Source organism: Penicillium verhagenii (assembly GCF_028828195.1).
Source record: "Penicillium verhagenii strain IBT 33310 chromosome Unknown utg000010l_segment0_segment0, whole genome shotgun sequence".
Taxonomy (NCBI): Eukaryota; Fungi; Ascomycota; class Eurotiomycetes; order Eurotiales; family Aspergillaceae; genus Penicillium; species Penicillium verhagenii.
In genome coordinates this window covers 592,321-606,999 of record NW_026643174.1, presented here as the reverse complement: position 1 = coordinate 606,999, position 14,679 = coordinate 592,321, and the positions used below count along the sequence as shown (strand labels likewise).

At 47.3% G+C, this 14,679-nt stretch overlaps 8 protein-coding genes across 8 annotated transcripts; 5 read left to right on the top strand and 3 right to left on the bottom strand.

The window, feature by feature from the left end:
* Positions 1–541: 541 nt before the first annotated feature.
* On the top strand, positions 542–1,094 carry N7466_010089 (uncharacterized protein; the record flags this gene model as incomplete). Its single annotated transcript, XM_057169478.1, has 2 exons — positions 542–840; positions 917–1,094. The coding sequence occupies 2 exons, from the start codon at positions 542–544 to the stop codon at positions 1,092–1,094; spliced, it is 477 nt and encodes a 158-aa protein (XP_057016869.1).
* A 920-nt stretch (positions 1,095–2,014) lies between these two features.
* N7466_010088 (uncharacterized protein) lies at positions 2,015–3,382 on the top strand (the record flags this gene model as incomplete). The annotated part of the gene is made up of 3 exons (XM_057169477.1): positions 2,015–2,461; positions 2,526–2,682; positions 2,727–3,382. 3 exons carry the CDS (start codon positions 2,015–2,017, stop codon positions 3,380–3,382), a joined length of 1,260 nt encoding a protein of 419 aa, XP_057016868.1.
* Positions 3,383–4,327: 945 nt separating this feature from the next.
* N7466_010087 (uncharacterized protein) lies at positions 4,328–4,831 on the top strand (the record flags this gene model as incomplete). The annotated part of the gene is made up of 1 exon (XM_057169476.1): positions 4,328–4,831. The coding sequence occupies one exon, from the start codon at positions 4,328–4,330 to the stop codon at positions 4,829–4,831; it is 504 nt and encodes a 167-aa protein (XP_057016867.1).
* Positions 4,832–4,991: 160 nt separating this feature from the next.
* Positions 4,992–5,951, bottom strand: N7466_010086 (sulfurtransferase; the record flags this gene model as incomplete). Its single annotated transcript, XM_057169475.1, has 1 exon — positions 4,992–5,951. The coding sequence occupies one exon, from the start codon at positions 5,949–5,951 to the stop codon at positions 4,992–4,994; it is 960 nt and encodes a 319-aa protein (XP_057016866.1).
* Positions 5,952–6,365: 414 nt separating this feature from the next.
* N7466_010085 (cytochrome P450) lies at positions 6,366–8,324 on the bottom strand (the record flags this gene model as incomplete). The annotated part of the gene is made up of 8 exons (XM_057169474.1): positions 6,366–6,553; positions 6,618–6,719; positions 6,776–7,059; positions 7,108–7,229; positions 7,284–7,618; positions 7,678–7,860; positions 7,912–7,975; positions 8,181–8,324. 8 exons carry the CDS (start codon positions 8,322–8,324, stop codon positions 6,366–6,368), a joined length of 1,422 nt encoding a protein of 473 aa, XP_057016865.1.
* An 853-nt stretch (positions 8,325–9,177) lies between these two features.
* Positions 9,178–10,395, bottom strand: N7466_010084 (glycosyltransferase; the record flags this gene model as incomplete). The annotated part of the gene is made up of 1 exon (XM_057169473.1): positions 9,178–10,395. The coding sequence occupies one exon, from the start codon at positions 10,393–10,395 to the stop codon at positions 9,178–9,180; it is 1,218 nt and encodes a 405-aa protein (XP_057016864.1).
* Positions 10,396–11,684: 1,289 nt separating this feature from the next.
* N7466_010083 (uncharacterized protein) lies at positions 11,685–12,188 on the top strand (the record flags this gene model as incomplete). The annotated part of the gene is made up of 1 exon (XM_057169472.1): positions 11,685–12,188. One exon carries the CDS (start codon positions 11,685–11,687, stop codon positions 12,186–12,188), a length of 504 nt encoding a protein of 167 aa, XP_057016863.1.
* A 712-nt stretch (positions 12,189–12,900) lies between these two features.
* On the top strand, positions 12,901–14,430 carry N7466_010082 (NAD(P)-dependent alcohol dehydrogenase; the record flags this gene model as incomplete). Its single annotated transcript, XM_057169471.1, has 6 exons — positions 12,901–13,111; positions 13,224–13,657; positions 13,730–14,032; positions 14,106–14,156; positions 14,223–14,294; positions 14,353–14,430. 6 exons carry the CDS (start codon positions 12,901–12,903, stop codon positions 14,428–14,430), a joined length of 1,149 nt encoding a protein of 382 aa, XP_057016862.1.
* Between the last annotated feature and the right edge of the window lie 249 nt (positions 14,431–14,679).

The window sequence follows — 14,679 nt, the reverse complement described above, 5'->3', positions numbered from 1 at the left end:
AAAGAATATGGGGACTGAGATAAGGATCGGGGTGATCCTGATTCGGAAACAGGCGCTCATGAATGAAGACATTGGAGTTGTTTTTGATCTGCGCTTTCGGGAGGGTCGGGGACGCGTCGGTGGATTTTGGATCGCTGTGAATCTGACATTGTAATTGAGATTAGTTGCACTAAGGGCTGCACGCTAGGGCTTAGGCGATGCGGCCCTCGGATTTTTTGGCGCTTAATACCAGTATGGAGGAGCCTCTACAAGACACCGTCCTGCTGGGACCTGGAAATGGTCGGTATCCAATGAGACAATAGCATGGTGGGACTGTGGAGAGCGGTGGAGAAGCAAACGGGCAAATAGATTAGTAAACACGGAAGATCTATGGTTCGCACTAGTCCTGATTAGGATGTTCATTGTAAATGGAAACGAGGAGGAGAAGAATCAACACACGTCGTATTTTCTCAATGAGTGCCAGTGGGTTGGGGAGCAAAGGAACTCTCATTTTCCCTCCCTGACTGTCTTACACAAGCCTTACTTCTATTGAGATTTTGACATGAACTTCACTCTGACACTCTTATACCATCCGCAAGAGCGTGATGGTCTTTTAGGCGTGGTATTTATGAAGGGGCTCGTTGTCGACTTGGTTGGGATGCTAAGCAAGGAGAAACAGCATGGGGATGTTGATATGATATTCCCCAAGGAGGACGCACTGCTGCCACCGCTGCAGATCGCATCTTTCTCGGGAGGGTCGTGTTTAGTTCGAACTAGTCTGCCGTCGGATCTGCGCTTAAAATCAATGTCATTACAGGACCAAGAGGCGACATGTTTGTTGGGTTCGCGTGGCAGAATGAGGTTCATGACGAGCAAATTATGCGGAGCATTATTGATAAATTCGAGTGTAAATTAGAGCTGATTATATAGTCTATAGATCAGCGTCGTTCAAGAGACCTCTCTTCTTTGTCTGCCAGGAGGCGGCAATGCAAGAACGGGATTTCCGCAAGAAAAGAAGGGGCGCGGAAAAGCCAAACAACAACTTGAAGAGAAGCCAAAGGAGCCGAGGAGCCAAAGAAGGCCAGCAGGTGGAAGAAGAGAAGGCTCTAACGTAGATGTGCTAGTAGTACCTAGTATGCTCTTGGCGCTTGCCTGTTCCCCTCTTTTCCCTTCTACAATTCACTTTATATTTCATCTATGTATCAAATTTTAATCAGGTCCTCTTCTCTCCTTCTGTAACTTGTCACAGTCCCCGCCATTCAAATTCAAAGTAGCGGCTGGAGCCGAAGATGCAGAGCTTAGACCAGGCGCTATGGTCACAATATGAAACGAATAGAGAGCAGAAACTGAGGCTGAAAATGGTATTTATTTTTATTCCGATGCTCTGTAGATGCCTTGGAATGCAAAATTCTGCACGAGCATTGTTTCACGCCAGGGTGGATTCTCGTTTCCTGACCAATAGGAATTGCATAGATGTCTTTATTAGCCACGTTGGCGAAGGTCTAATTGGTGAAACGTCAAAGGTCAAAGAAATCGAGCCAAGCCTTGCCACGACGCGAACAAACCAGATACTAGCAGATCAAAGAGCTTTTGTGATTTACTATAAATTTATTTCAGCCAAGTTTATTCTTGGTCGCTGTTTCAAGTGGCAAAGAATAGAAACATGTATCTGCGAGTTGCTATTCCACTGTTCTCCGTGCAAATAAAAATGCAGGAATTTCAAAGATATGGCAGGTCAGAGGGCCACGAGGGTGACACTCAAAGAAATCCTTCATTTTACTCAATCAACTTGGATGAGTCATAGTAAGGCCCTCCTTGGATACTCGGTAGATATGTGATCTGACTAAAAGAAAAAGAACAGGGAAGACAAAGAGTGATTTTTAATCCGCGTAATCCGGAGCCCACGAGGGACTCTCACACGTGGGGTCGAGTTGTCTTTCATTCTTCATAAGCCTGCACATGTGTACCTCGACTCATTTTCTTCTTGGTTGCAAATCCATCTTTACATCACCTGTATAGAGAACAACAGCCCAAGATGCGACTCCCAAGCCGGTTCTTGCGACCACTGTTGGGATCACTCATGCTGGGAACATGGGGGGTCGCACAGGCAATAATAGCTCATAATGGAGCTTTTCAAACGATCGGGCCAGCCATCTCGCATGATGCAGGCATCATGAGGAGAGATTCTGCCAGCTCAACGGCATCGAGTACCAGCACCACGACCACGACCTCGACAAGCACCACGTCTACTGGGATCACCACACATACTGTTCAGGTTGGACCTAAAGTGAGTCCTCACGCCTATGTCCCGCACAACATCACGGCAAATCCAGGCGACGTTATTGTCTTCGAGTTTTATCCTACAAACCACTCTGTCGCCAAGGCAGACTATCTTGCACCATGTGTGCCAGCTGGCTCGGGTGAATTCTGGTCTGGGGAGTTCAACACTTTCACTGAGGAAGATGGTGATCTTGTTGGTCCAGTAAGTTAGAAAAAAAATCTATCATCCTGTTGCATCCTAAAACAACTAATGTTTACTTAACCAGGCTCCGACTTGGTCAATCACCGTCAATGACACAGAGGTATATCTGCTTCCAAGGTTCACACTTGGAAAACTGGCGATAACGACCAACGCTGACTTCATTACTTCAGCCAACATTCTTTTATTGCACGGCGCTACAATCATGCATTGGAAATGGAATGGTGGGCGTTATAAACGGAGTAAGTAATATCCTACTATGTTAAAGAATCCAAACTCCCCTCTTACAAGTCCCACCAGAACTCCACCCATACCTGGGAATCGCAATATAAAGCCGCACTCACATACCCCTACATGCTCCTCCCCGGCGAATCCATCCCCGCAGAAGGCTCCACAAGCTCCAGCTCCAGCTCATCCTCCTCCACCACATCCACCAGCCACGGTCTGAGCACGGGCGAGATCGCAGGAATAGCCGTGGCATGCGTAGCCTTCGTGGCCATTTTGATCGCGCTATTCTGGACCCTGGGCCGCAACCGCATATACCAAAAATGGATGTTCTCGGAAGACGGGCGAACGGAGCGGACGGCTCGATGGGCTTTGTTCCATTCTCATGGCCATGGCGCTCCGCCGAATCAGAAGAGTGAACTTGATAGCAATACGGTCTCCTCTACGGCCCACCAGTCTGAGCACAGCCACTTTTCCAGTCCGCAGCCTAGCCATTATTCGAGTCCTCTCCCGAGTCACCGGGCGGACTCGGAGGTACCGGATACTCGCTCTATGTATGGGGCTTTGGCGCTGGCGCGGGGGTCTGGTCAGTGGAATTGGGATGCGGCGCAGCATCCTCGTAATCAGCGTGGGCCTACGGAGTTGGATTCTACTAGTGTTTCTCCACCAAAGTACCAGCTGGTGAGGGACTACCGGTGATATGTTGGTCTTGGTCAAGATGATGTTGTTGTATAGTTTTGGAAGTTGGGCATTCAGTGACCTCAAGTGCTGGACCTTGTTAGCTAGTTCGGTGTATGCTTTTTTTCTGTCTTCTCAATTTTGTTTTCTTTAAAGTTTTTTCTTTTTTAATGAATGCCCTGTTATAGTCTGCGATTGAGATATCCGTTGAAAACTCAGTTTTGATAGTGATGCAAAAAGTGAAAATAATATACTTTCTTTTGTGAAGGGATCATGAAGTTGATGGACATTCTAACCGCCCGAGCCCGTTATGCATGTGGTAGGTAGTAGAGATCCAGGTTTCAAGTCCAATTTATCATTCCAGCCAAAGCCAGTTACTTACGGGTGTGTATAATCACCGTCAAATGTCGCAAGGCTGACAGGCATAAAGTGTTATCGTACTGAGGGGGCAAACAAAGGCGGAAGTAACTTTCTAAAAATACATTGCGCAAAAACATCCATGAATGCAAGCGAAACGCGTAAAGAACAAAACACGACCTGCAATTCGGTCAAGAAGTAGATGAAAAATCTGAGCAATATCAACCAGTCTTTAACCCAGCCCCCATAGCTCAGCCCTGCGATAACGTGTGATTTACGCGCTGTTGGTTTCTAAGTAAAAGATGTGTAGCGGAAGATAGCCAATCAGGCGGTTTGTTTTGGTGGGGAAAATCCCACATACTAGTACACAGTGCGTATGCATTACAACTATCTTAAAAGGAAAACCGATCTTGTTCAATCTCGTCTTCTTCGTCGGAATCTGGAACATACAAATACCACTAAATACGTGGATTTTGTCCTGATTTGCCTCGTGCGCCCACGCATAACATTCATATTCCCTACTAGTACTACAGCTCAACGCTCCCCCATACCAACTTTTCCTCCCTCTTTCGTTTTCATCAAAGACAAACCATCGCCTCATTCTACAAGATGCTCCAATCCATCATGGAGTGTATCTTCGGCACACTAGCAGCCGACCCACTTCCTCCTTCAGGTGGCCGATCTCCCGAATCCATCGCATCCGACATCGTCACCAAGATCCTCAACGCAGAATCGCCCGAATCCCTACGAAAGCAGTTGAAGGAGGAAATAGCCATCACGGGTTGGTCCGAGGAGATTGGAAAGGCCATTCTACGCGGTCTGGAGGATGCAATCAAGGCCGGTGCGGAGATGGCGCAGGCAGCCGCTGATGCAGCGGCTAAATGCAAAGATGCCGCGATAGGCTTTGCGACCGAGCATCCTGTCTATGCTACATTGATTGCACTGGGGATCTTGGTCTTGCTGATGCCATGGGCTCTGGAAATTATTGGCTTCGGAGAGTTGGGCCCGATCGAGGGCTCTTGGGCGGCGGTGTGGCAGGCCAGGTATGCTGGCTATGTGCCAAAGGGGGCTTTGTTTGGGTATTTCCAGAGACTGGGTATGACCTGGCATTGAATATTGAAGTCGATATTGGCGGTTAACAGAGCATACTGGTGTAAGCTGTGAGCCAAGTCGGTATTCATTATGGGCAGATGTTGAGCAACATATGATACGTGCGGATCGACGAAGACATGAAGAGATCGGAATGTTTGTGATACAATTATTATTAGACAGCTTAGTTAGTCACTATCAAACCATCTTCGGTCACCCTATCGGCCCATTCCATCCAACTGCCATCATAAAGCCTCATCTTCACTTCGTAGCCGCATACGCGTAGCGCCAGTCCCAACGCCGAAGCAGTCACTCCAGAGTTACACGTTAACACAGCAGGCATATGCTCATCCACCCCAGCCTGTGTAAAAAGCGCCCGAAGTTCATCCTCTGGAAGTAGACGTTTATCCCCATCCAAAATATAGGCCAGCGGAATGCTGAGCGCACTTGGCATATGCCCCGGCCTCAAAGAAGCATATGCAGCCTTGTCAAGACCAGAGAATTGGTTAAATGGCCGCGCATCAAGGATTTGGTAAGATTTTTCGCTGGGCTTCGCAAGAATCACATCTCGTAGCTCCTCATACGAGATGATTTCCTCCGGATCAATGTTTTGTGAGAGAGAGCATGTCGCAGAGTCAGATAACACGCTCGAAAGTCCTCGCAGTGGACCACTGGCAAGCGGACCATTGTGCGAAATATATGCGGGGAAATTGTTCAAAACATGAACATTCTTGTACCCGAAATGAAGAAACGTCCACGCAACACGCGGTGAAGAATAAAGGCCGATTTCGTACGTGTCGTAGACAACAATGATATCTTGCGGCTGGATGCCGAGATCGCTCATGCAGTTGGCGAAATGGGCAGCGGTCGGCATCATTACCGGGTACTTGGAACTAGTATCGCTGATGGAATCCATGTTGAAAAAGCTTGAATTTGTTAGGGGCACGGTGAATGTGTTTTTTGGTGAAGATCGGCGCACGTACATGGAGTTTGGAATGTGTCTGGTTTCATATGAGGCTAGTGTTGCGGTTCGGCCGGCGGCTACGGGGATGATGCGAGCCGTCGCTTGGGTATTTGAGAGGGCATCTTGAAACTCGACTGGATGGACGAATAATGAGGTGAAGGGGTTTGAAGGCGCGGTCATCTTATATGTGGTCTGATTGCGCTAATGCGAGTATAGTGAGAGACAAATGCACCTGATTATAACTGGAACAGGAGGTGCGCAAAACGGTGGAGAACTTTGTGCGGCTCGGGTGGGGCGATTCGCCGACATCGGGACATGGCATACTAGATTCGGGACACGGAATAGATGGGTCGGCCCGCGAGAGTTTCCATTGATGATAAACTTCAATGAGCACTACACAGAATGGAACATTTGCTCTTTACTGGTATGCAGTATGGAGAGCCGTTACTGGATTCGGGTTCAAGACACATGTGCACAGAGTAAGGTGTACCCAAGTCACATCACCACACATCACCCTTAGTATGCATCACATGGAAAGCATCAAATGACAGACATATATTGAATTTCCGATGCCTCCCAAACTGTTTATAGTATTTACTTCCGCTCATTGAAAACCATCTCCATAGGAGCCGCAACCAAAGTGAACGCATCCTGTTTCCCTTTCCAGAACGATGCCTCGTTATACTCAGGGGCGAAAGAAACATCATATCGAGTGAGGATCTCAGCGGTGACTCGTCGAATTTCCATGAAAGCCAACTGTTTTCCAACACAGACGTACGGACCTTCAAACCATTAGTAAATGCAAATGTATAGATGATTATATCTGGGAACTTTCGGGCTACATACCGGCTCCAAATGGAATAAACGCCGAAGCGTCTTTGATGAGCTCGGGTTCAGTCGTCCATCGCTCGGGAACGAACTCGTTCGGACGCCCAAATACTCTTTCATCTGGATCATAATTAATATTGGCGGAGAAAGTGAGAACAGAAAACATATTGGCATACCTCTGAAGAGTGTGTGCATGGGCATCGCAACCATTACGTCACCAGGAATATATGTGTCGCCAATCTGGATACCTTGGCGAGGCGTCATTCTCTGTAGCCCAGAGGGTATAAGTGGGTGAAGGCGAAGAGTTTCATTGATTATGGCATCAAGGAACTTCAGGCCCGACAATTGGTCAGTAGAAATATCCGGCAGCGCATCCAGTTCAGCTTGGAGTGCCCTTTGAAGAGGGAGATCCTTGGCCAGCTCATAGAAGACGTTTGTCATAGTCGCCGCAGTTGTGTCACTATTAAGATTAGCCTAGAAACGCATGGCATAGAAGGGGAGCCTCTACCTTCCCGCAACGCTGATTAAGTATGTGTCTCCGTGTAGGTTAAGAAGGTCTTGCTTAGTCTTGGAGGTCTGCTCAAATGCATTCAACAGCCACGAAAAGACATCCGGGCGACTTGGAGCATTCTAAACAAACATCAGTAATTGTCCACTATTCCGTTGGTGCTTGGACAGGTGTACCTTCATGCGATGGTCGACATGATCACCAAGCCATTTCCAAAACTTGAGATAATCGGCATTAATACCTGGAATGCGCTTGAAGAAAGGGAATAGCCACATCAAATGGCTGAACAATCCAATCATTTTCATATCGGCGTGTAATTGAGTGAGGAAGTACTTGTCCTCACCATCCGCGACCAGATCAAACGATCTGCCCAGTGAAAGATCGCCCATGACGTCCATTGAGTAGTAATTGAACCATTGGGTCATGTTCATTGGCTTGGTCGCCGCCTTTTCGATGGCCTGAATGAGTTGCGCAGCATAGTGGGCCACGCGGGGCTCGTAGTCTCTCAAAGCTAGCAAGAGGTAGTCTATTAGTATAGTGCTCACAGTAAATAAAGACAAGTTTGACTACCTTGAGAGCTAAATCCTTGATCCCAGACCTTCCGTCGGCGTGCGTGGGAGGCCTTGTCGCGATCAGTTTGGAGAGACACACGTGGCTCGAGGCAGTTGTACCATGGCCCTTTGTGAGCTGTCGCGAGGGAACTGTAAAATAGTTTCACCGCGGTCGGGTCTGTGACAGAGAGCTCAGAGGGACCTTTTTTGCATCAGTAACTTGCGATAAACTCCCCATTGGTATAGTACTAACCAATGCGCACGTAATCGCCATATTTCTCATGAAGCTTTGCCGTCTCCTCATATAATCGAAAGTTCTTTGCCGACAAAAAGGTCACATAGAAATTTGAAAGTCGGCCAAGGAATGGCCCAGGGAATTTACTAAGCCGGTGTAGTGCACCCCGGTAAACGAGCATACTAGTGTAAACACCCAGGATATGATATCCGACGAATCTTAATGCCCAGTTGGGGGAAGTTGGAATTTCAAACTTCTCCAACGTGCCTAGGGTACTCCAAACTGACCAAAATAGCGGCCAGGATGGCATAGTTGATCACGACCGACGGGGCCTTCACGTCCCACTCTCCATGGCGGTAAAGTAGGACATGGGTGCTTACACCAGTCAGGCCAGCGACTGCCGACACCACGTTGAGAGAATTCGTCAACATGGTTGCACATGAAGAAAATTCAGCGTTCGTGTGCGACACAGCTAAATAAATCGCTTTTCATCCCCCTCTCTTCTCGCCTGTCTACTGCATATGCATTCTGCAATGTGACGCCTTTCCTCCAATCAGGGTGGGCCTAAAGGGGATTGTGGGGAGAGCTGCAAAATGGGAATTTGTTACCGAGCCGCGAGCTTTTTCATTTGGTAGAGCTTCCCTGTCAGCCAGCCATCTTTTTTTAAGGGTATTAAATTGATAGATAATCATTTGAGAAAGGCCAATGACCTGAGAGGATCTTTGTGTGGTACAACTGGCGTAACCTTAAATTTTCATAAAACAGTGATAATATGGTTCTCGCACGCGCTATTCTGTCTGCCGAGCACTACGCCTCGGCAATTTTTTTCAGGTCCAAGCTTCTTTCTAGGCTGCGCTAGCAATGAAGACCTCAGAAAAATTCGAAATACGGGAGAAATAATTACATTCTGGCGGAGATTCACCTTGCTGGTATTCCGTAATAATTTTCCAGTTTTCTGCTCTAAACTACCTGTACACATTTTTGTTTGTTTTGGTTCAATGTTGATACACCGTTGTCCCGGGATAGCGGGCCGTCCCGCAGACTGAAGCGGAAATGTCATTTTGCTTTACCTCGTAGTATAATCCTATTTATTACCGATAGAATTCAAACCTTCAAAGTGATTTTGACCAATCTCCGAATAAGGACTAGTATCTCTGGAAGTCGTGGCTAACTTTTTGTATGTATACCAGCTCCCGTGCAAAAAGTATAATTCTTGTCTCATCTATTTAAACACCCCAGCCCACAGAACATGAGAAACCTTTCGCTAAATAATCCATATTTTAATCATGCAAGTAACATTCCAACCTTCGTAGGAGGTAGTAGGGAGAGTTCCACGCAGCCCGGCACTCTATCTTGACTCCAATAGCAAATCCCATGTCGAAGCCAACAAGCGTATGTGCTTTCCACAATATCCGACCCAGGATTGTCCCGCCACAGCGAGCCAAGAGTGACCTTGCTGACGCGCAAGATGAGTCCATGAGCCAGCTTGAACCCAAAGCTTCGAGACAGACAGGCCTCAACAATCTCCCGAGCCTTCTTTTGTAACTCAGACTCTTTTTCTCCGTCCTTTGGCATGGATAGCGACAATAGGTCATAAGCATCCTGGCCGTTCCAGGCAGTCAACTCGTTGATGAGCTGCGACCCTTCCATAAAATTAATCGCATAGAAATGTTGCAAACAATAGGAGGGACCATCCCAGTCGTCTTCGGTATCCACCAACCCCATTACCGCAGTCGCCACTTGACCTTGGATGACATAGTCGGTCAACAGGCGACTGACTTCAGCGGGGCCAAGGAAAGTTCCATCGTCCTCGGTGATCGTAAATTCGCCGCCCATAAGAGGTGCACCCTTTAGTAGCGGGCTAGCATGCATTCCGTCGGTGCTTGTCTTGCCCCCATCCGCGGCCCAGAGAGCAAGAAGTAGACGATGACAGCGCGCAAAAAGCGCATTGTTGGGCAATGCAGCGAGGAAGTAATTAGTTAAACTATAGTAGTCTTGACCACTGGGGGTATATGATAGAACTTCATATGGGGACTCGGAGTTGGCGATTGTCTCGTTCCATAAAGTGTCGAGATCTCCGATTTGCATCAACCCGACATCCGCATAGACACCCCCGTAGCGCAGGAGCAGTGGCCAGCGAACCAGGTCTGAAGTGTGTTGTAGCGCGTAACGGCCAGTTATTGTCTCTTCGATGAAGGCGCGTGGAAAGAGAGTTGGGTCGGTAACATCTAAGAATTCGGCGATGTTGCTTTTTGAGCCCGGTTGGCGGTCGACTATCCGGACAGTCCATCCTTGTTTTGAAAATCGGCGGTGCCATGCGCGTACAGTCCGTTGTGTGTAGGGATGCATATTGATGTAACCCGAGTGCCAGAAAAACCATATGTTTTTCACACCATTTGGCAGTTGTGGGTGCATTAAATCAAAGTCTATGTCGGCATCGGAGCGTAGATCGAGGAGGTGAGAGGGGATAGCGTGCATCCCGGCGGGAAGAAGCTGTTGCATTGCTTGAGCGGAGTGGGCAGAAGTGGTCGAAGTAGAAGCTGTTGAAGTTGATGTCATTGCAATTAATTGTCCTGCGAATATTTACAGAGATGTTCACACGCTTCTCTTTTATAGATATTAGTAGATCGACTTTTTGTCAACATTCCAAAGCCTTTTTTCCGTCGGCCAATCACAACAGAATGATCTAATGTGAGCAAGCATGAGTCATGGACTCGTGGGTCCGGTCTGAGCCACTCCGGAGTCCGACGCTTCTTATCAGCCACATTAAGTCTATCTTCTCCAAATATTCCTCTCGAATAACTTATTAACAAGGATGCTCCGTTCTTGCGGCTGTCAACCGAGACTCGTGCATTATTACTCAAAAGTCAAGCGCTATCCACCCAATAACTTTGCGAAGTTTTTGTCGTAATGAATGGAGGAGACTGTTACTTAGCTTCATTGCCAGGGATTACAGATAAATTGAGAAATAGTGCCTGCGTTTTTCTCGGCAAGTTACAGAGCCCGAGATATCAAAGGAAGAGAAGAGGATTCAACATCTAAAAAAAGTTTCAATACTTTACAACTTACAAAATGTGACGGTAAGTTGAAAATGAAAGATATCAAGAGTGTTTCCGATATATACTGGATACAAGGGTAGGGCGCCACGCATTCATTGCAATAAGTACCTAAGTGACCATTGTCCTTGGCTGGGATTGATATATTGCACTCAGGTCTTCAATTAGGAACAATACAGGTACCATAAGCAGTACTTGAGATGGGTACATACTTGGTACTCAAGTGTTCGATTTATGCGCGTTATATAAGCATTTGTGTTATCTTCTATATACTACTAAGTTTACGAGCTCGAAGCTGCCTCGACTGATTCTTGATCACCATGTTGTTACAAATGTTTTTTAATTGAGTCAGTTCAACTCTTTCGGAAGGTTGATCATGTATCCTTGTAGCTAGGATTTTTTCCGAGCCTACTAGTCCTGTGTAGTAGATGGCCTGATCGGTTGTGATGATTTATTGAGGGAATACCACGAACGGTAAGCGTTGCGCAGCGCTCCTCATTACTTTACTCTTAACTTTGAACTCACTTTGCTTTCACTTGATCCTTTACCTATAACCCAGCCCATCATTCCTCTTCTCTATTTCTTTTCCTACTTCTTACTTGTTTCCACCCTTAACGTCCTCTGACCTTGACTTCCTTCCTCCACTCTTGACCTCCTTCCTTCATCCTTGACTTCCTCCCTCCATCCTTGACTTCCTTCCTCCATCATTGACTTCCTGCTACTCCAACCTGCAATATGCCTCCGAGAACCAGCGATGGTGAATCTTCCTCTCGGACGACGATGGGAACGACAACCCCTGAAGCGCTTACCCCAAATCCTACTCCACAAGCCGAAACTCCCATTACCCCCGATCCGCAAACAATCCCACAAGCTGTTCCTGTTCCAGCAAACATGTCTTCAAAGGTAGCGACACTGCGCCGCCTTGCTCCCAGAATATTTGGGCCTATCCACGAGTTGATGTCAGAATATGCCACCATGTTGGAAGCTTTACACCAACTCCCGGTCGAAGGTAGCGACATCGATAATCGGATTAAACGTCTCAAAAACGACGTACACTCGAAAGCGGTTGAAGTGTTCGGTATTATTAAGGACATCGAAGACAGTGACATCGATAATCGGCTTAATCGTCTCGAAGACGGCATACACTCGAAAAGGGTTGAAGTGCTCGATCTTATTAAGGACATCAAAGACAGTGACATCGAGCAGGTGTCGTTGGAATTGGCCAGTTTATTGATCTAAAGGCCGGGCGAACGCTAAGTGGAGATCCTTGTGTATTTTTTGTTTTATTTCTCTTTCTTTTACGCTGGCACAGCTGTTTTCTTGCTGCCCGGGATCTGTTGTGAATCGTGATCGGGTAAGTCACGTGATATATATGGTCACATAATACATGGCATTAGCATGTATTATCCCTGTTTACGACCACTCTCGGGGTTCTGTGTTTACATGCCGGGCCGCGGTGGTGCCGAAGATGCAAAGAGGTAGCCCGACCTGATCTCTGCATGTGACCCATATGGTCACATGGCATTAGCATGTATTATCCCTGCTTACGACCATAATCGGGGTTCTGTGTTTACAGGCCGGGCCGATGTGGTGCCGAAGATGCAAAGAGGTGGTCCGACGTGATCTCTGCATGTGAGGGGTTCTGTCCTCCGACCTCAAGTGCTTAGAAATAGCATCCATTTTACCCACTACCAATATTCGTAGGGACTGATTATTTGATCTTCGAGACATAGATGTAATGAGGCTCAAATACCATTTCCATTGGAATGCGTGGCAAGAAATTTGTTCCCCAAGTTACACGTGAACTAAAGGGCTATCGCGTCGCAAGGCGGGGTTTGGTCCCGAGGCGTGACAAAATAGACGACACAAAATCAAAACATTGATTTCAGCTTGTTTTGTTTTCTTTTTTTATTCTTCTTCTTCGAAAATCACAAACTAACACCAAGCAATCATGACATCCACAACCGCGATCGTAGCTCGCCAGCCAAAGGAGCTGATGAAGCCCAACTGGTCGCTCGAACAAGTCAACATTACAGCCCCAGGCGACGATGAAATCCTCGTAGAGGTACACGCCGCCGGAATCTGCCACACAGACATCCTACTCTCTTCCGTCCCTGCCGGTACATTCCATGTTCAGTATCCCAAAGTCGTTGGCCATGAAGGTGCGTATCATACGTTTTGTTTTTTCTCAAAAACTACATCCCCGCACTACTCGGCTATTCAAACCCGAATCTCATACTGCAGGCCGCTAGCTAACACTGTAACACCAACCAGGTGCCGGCATCGCTCGCGCAGTCGGTAAAAACGTCCAGTCCGTCAGCCCAGGAGATCCCGTACTGCTATCATTCAGTTCCTGCGCATCATGCATTCAATGTCAGGATTCCCACCCCGCATACTGCGATACGTTCGCGCAGCGGAATTACCTCGGGGCGCAAAAAACCATGACCATGAGCTCTGATTCCGAAGACCAGAAAGTCTGGTCACAATTCTTTGGACAGTCCAGTTTTGCGAAGCATAGCATCGTCCACAAGTCCTCCGTGGTGAACGCGAAAGACCTCATCCAGGATCTGGACGAGCTGAAGCTGTTCGCGCCGCTGGGTTGTGGCTTGCAGACTGGCATGGGTGCTATTCAGAATATTGCAAATGCTGGTCCGGGGGATGTTGTTTTGATTACGGGTCTGGGGGCTGTTGGAATGGGTTCTCTAATGGTACGTTGTAGCATGCTGTTTAGATCTTGAGAGAAGGGAAAGTCGAAGAACGATTTTAATGTGGAAATGCAGACTGCTGCAATCGTTGGCTGCAAGACTATTATCGCGGTTGACCGAGTGCAGTCTCGGATCGATCTTGCGAAGCAACTCGGCGCCACTCACACGATTGATACCAGCGAGCCGGGTTTCACGACTTTGGATGTAGCAACTTGGAACATTGTACCTCCCGGTGTATCGATTGCCATTGATACCACCGGCGTGCCTAGCATTATTGAGCAAAGTCTCCAGGCTACTCGTGCTCGGGGGAAGATGGTACTCGTTGGCGTGCCGTCGCCAGCTTATAAGTTGGGTATCCACGCTAGCGCGCATATCAATGTGAGTTCTGAAACTCAATATTTGCAAGTATCAAAATGGAAACCAAAGCTAATTGGACGTCTTTGCTTGACAGTCTGGGCGTGCTGTTTTCGGATGTATTGAAGGCGATTGCGACCCCCAGATTGTGAGTACCCTGCATTTCTGTCTTTGCGTACATTTCACCTCAGGATACCTTGTTAATCTTCTTCAGGCAATCCCACAACTTATCAAGTGGTATCGAGAAGGCAAATTCCCTATTGATCTCTTTGTTCAGTATTTCCATGTGAGTTTATTCCAACATGATCGCAAACCGGATATGATATGTTAGCTGAGACGAACAGGCACCGGATTATGAAAGCGCCATTCATGGCCTTAAGACAGGAGAGGTCATTAAGCCGGTTCTGGTTTGGAAGCACTAAGTGTGGTGATGCTTTATGTATCACGGTGAATGAGGGACATGGATCGATATTTCGGACATCATTTAGCCGCATTTTCTATTTTACAGAATTTCACGATCAAATCAAAACTTGAGAATGGAAGAGATAGATTGGCACAAATATTGACAAGGACGTATATTTAGGTGTCAACGGCAAAGCTCGAGGTCCATAGATGCTATACAACCGACGGGCAAATCACAGTAAAAATGAAGGACCATAGGTACAATGAAA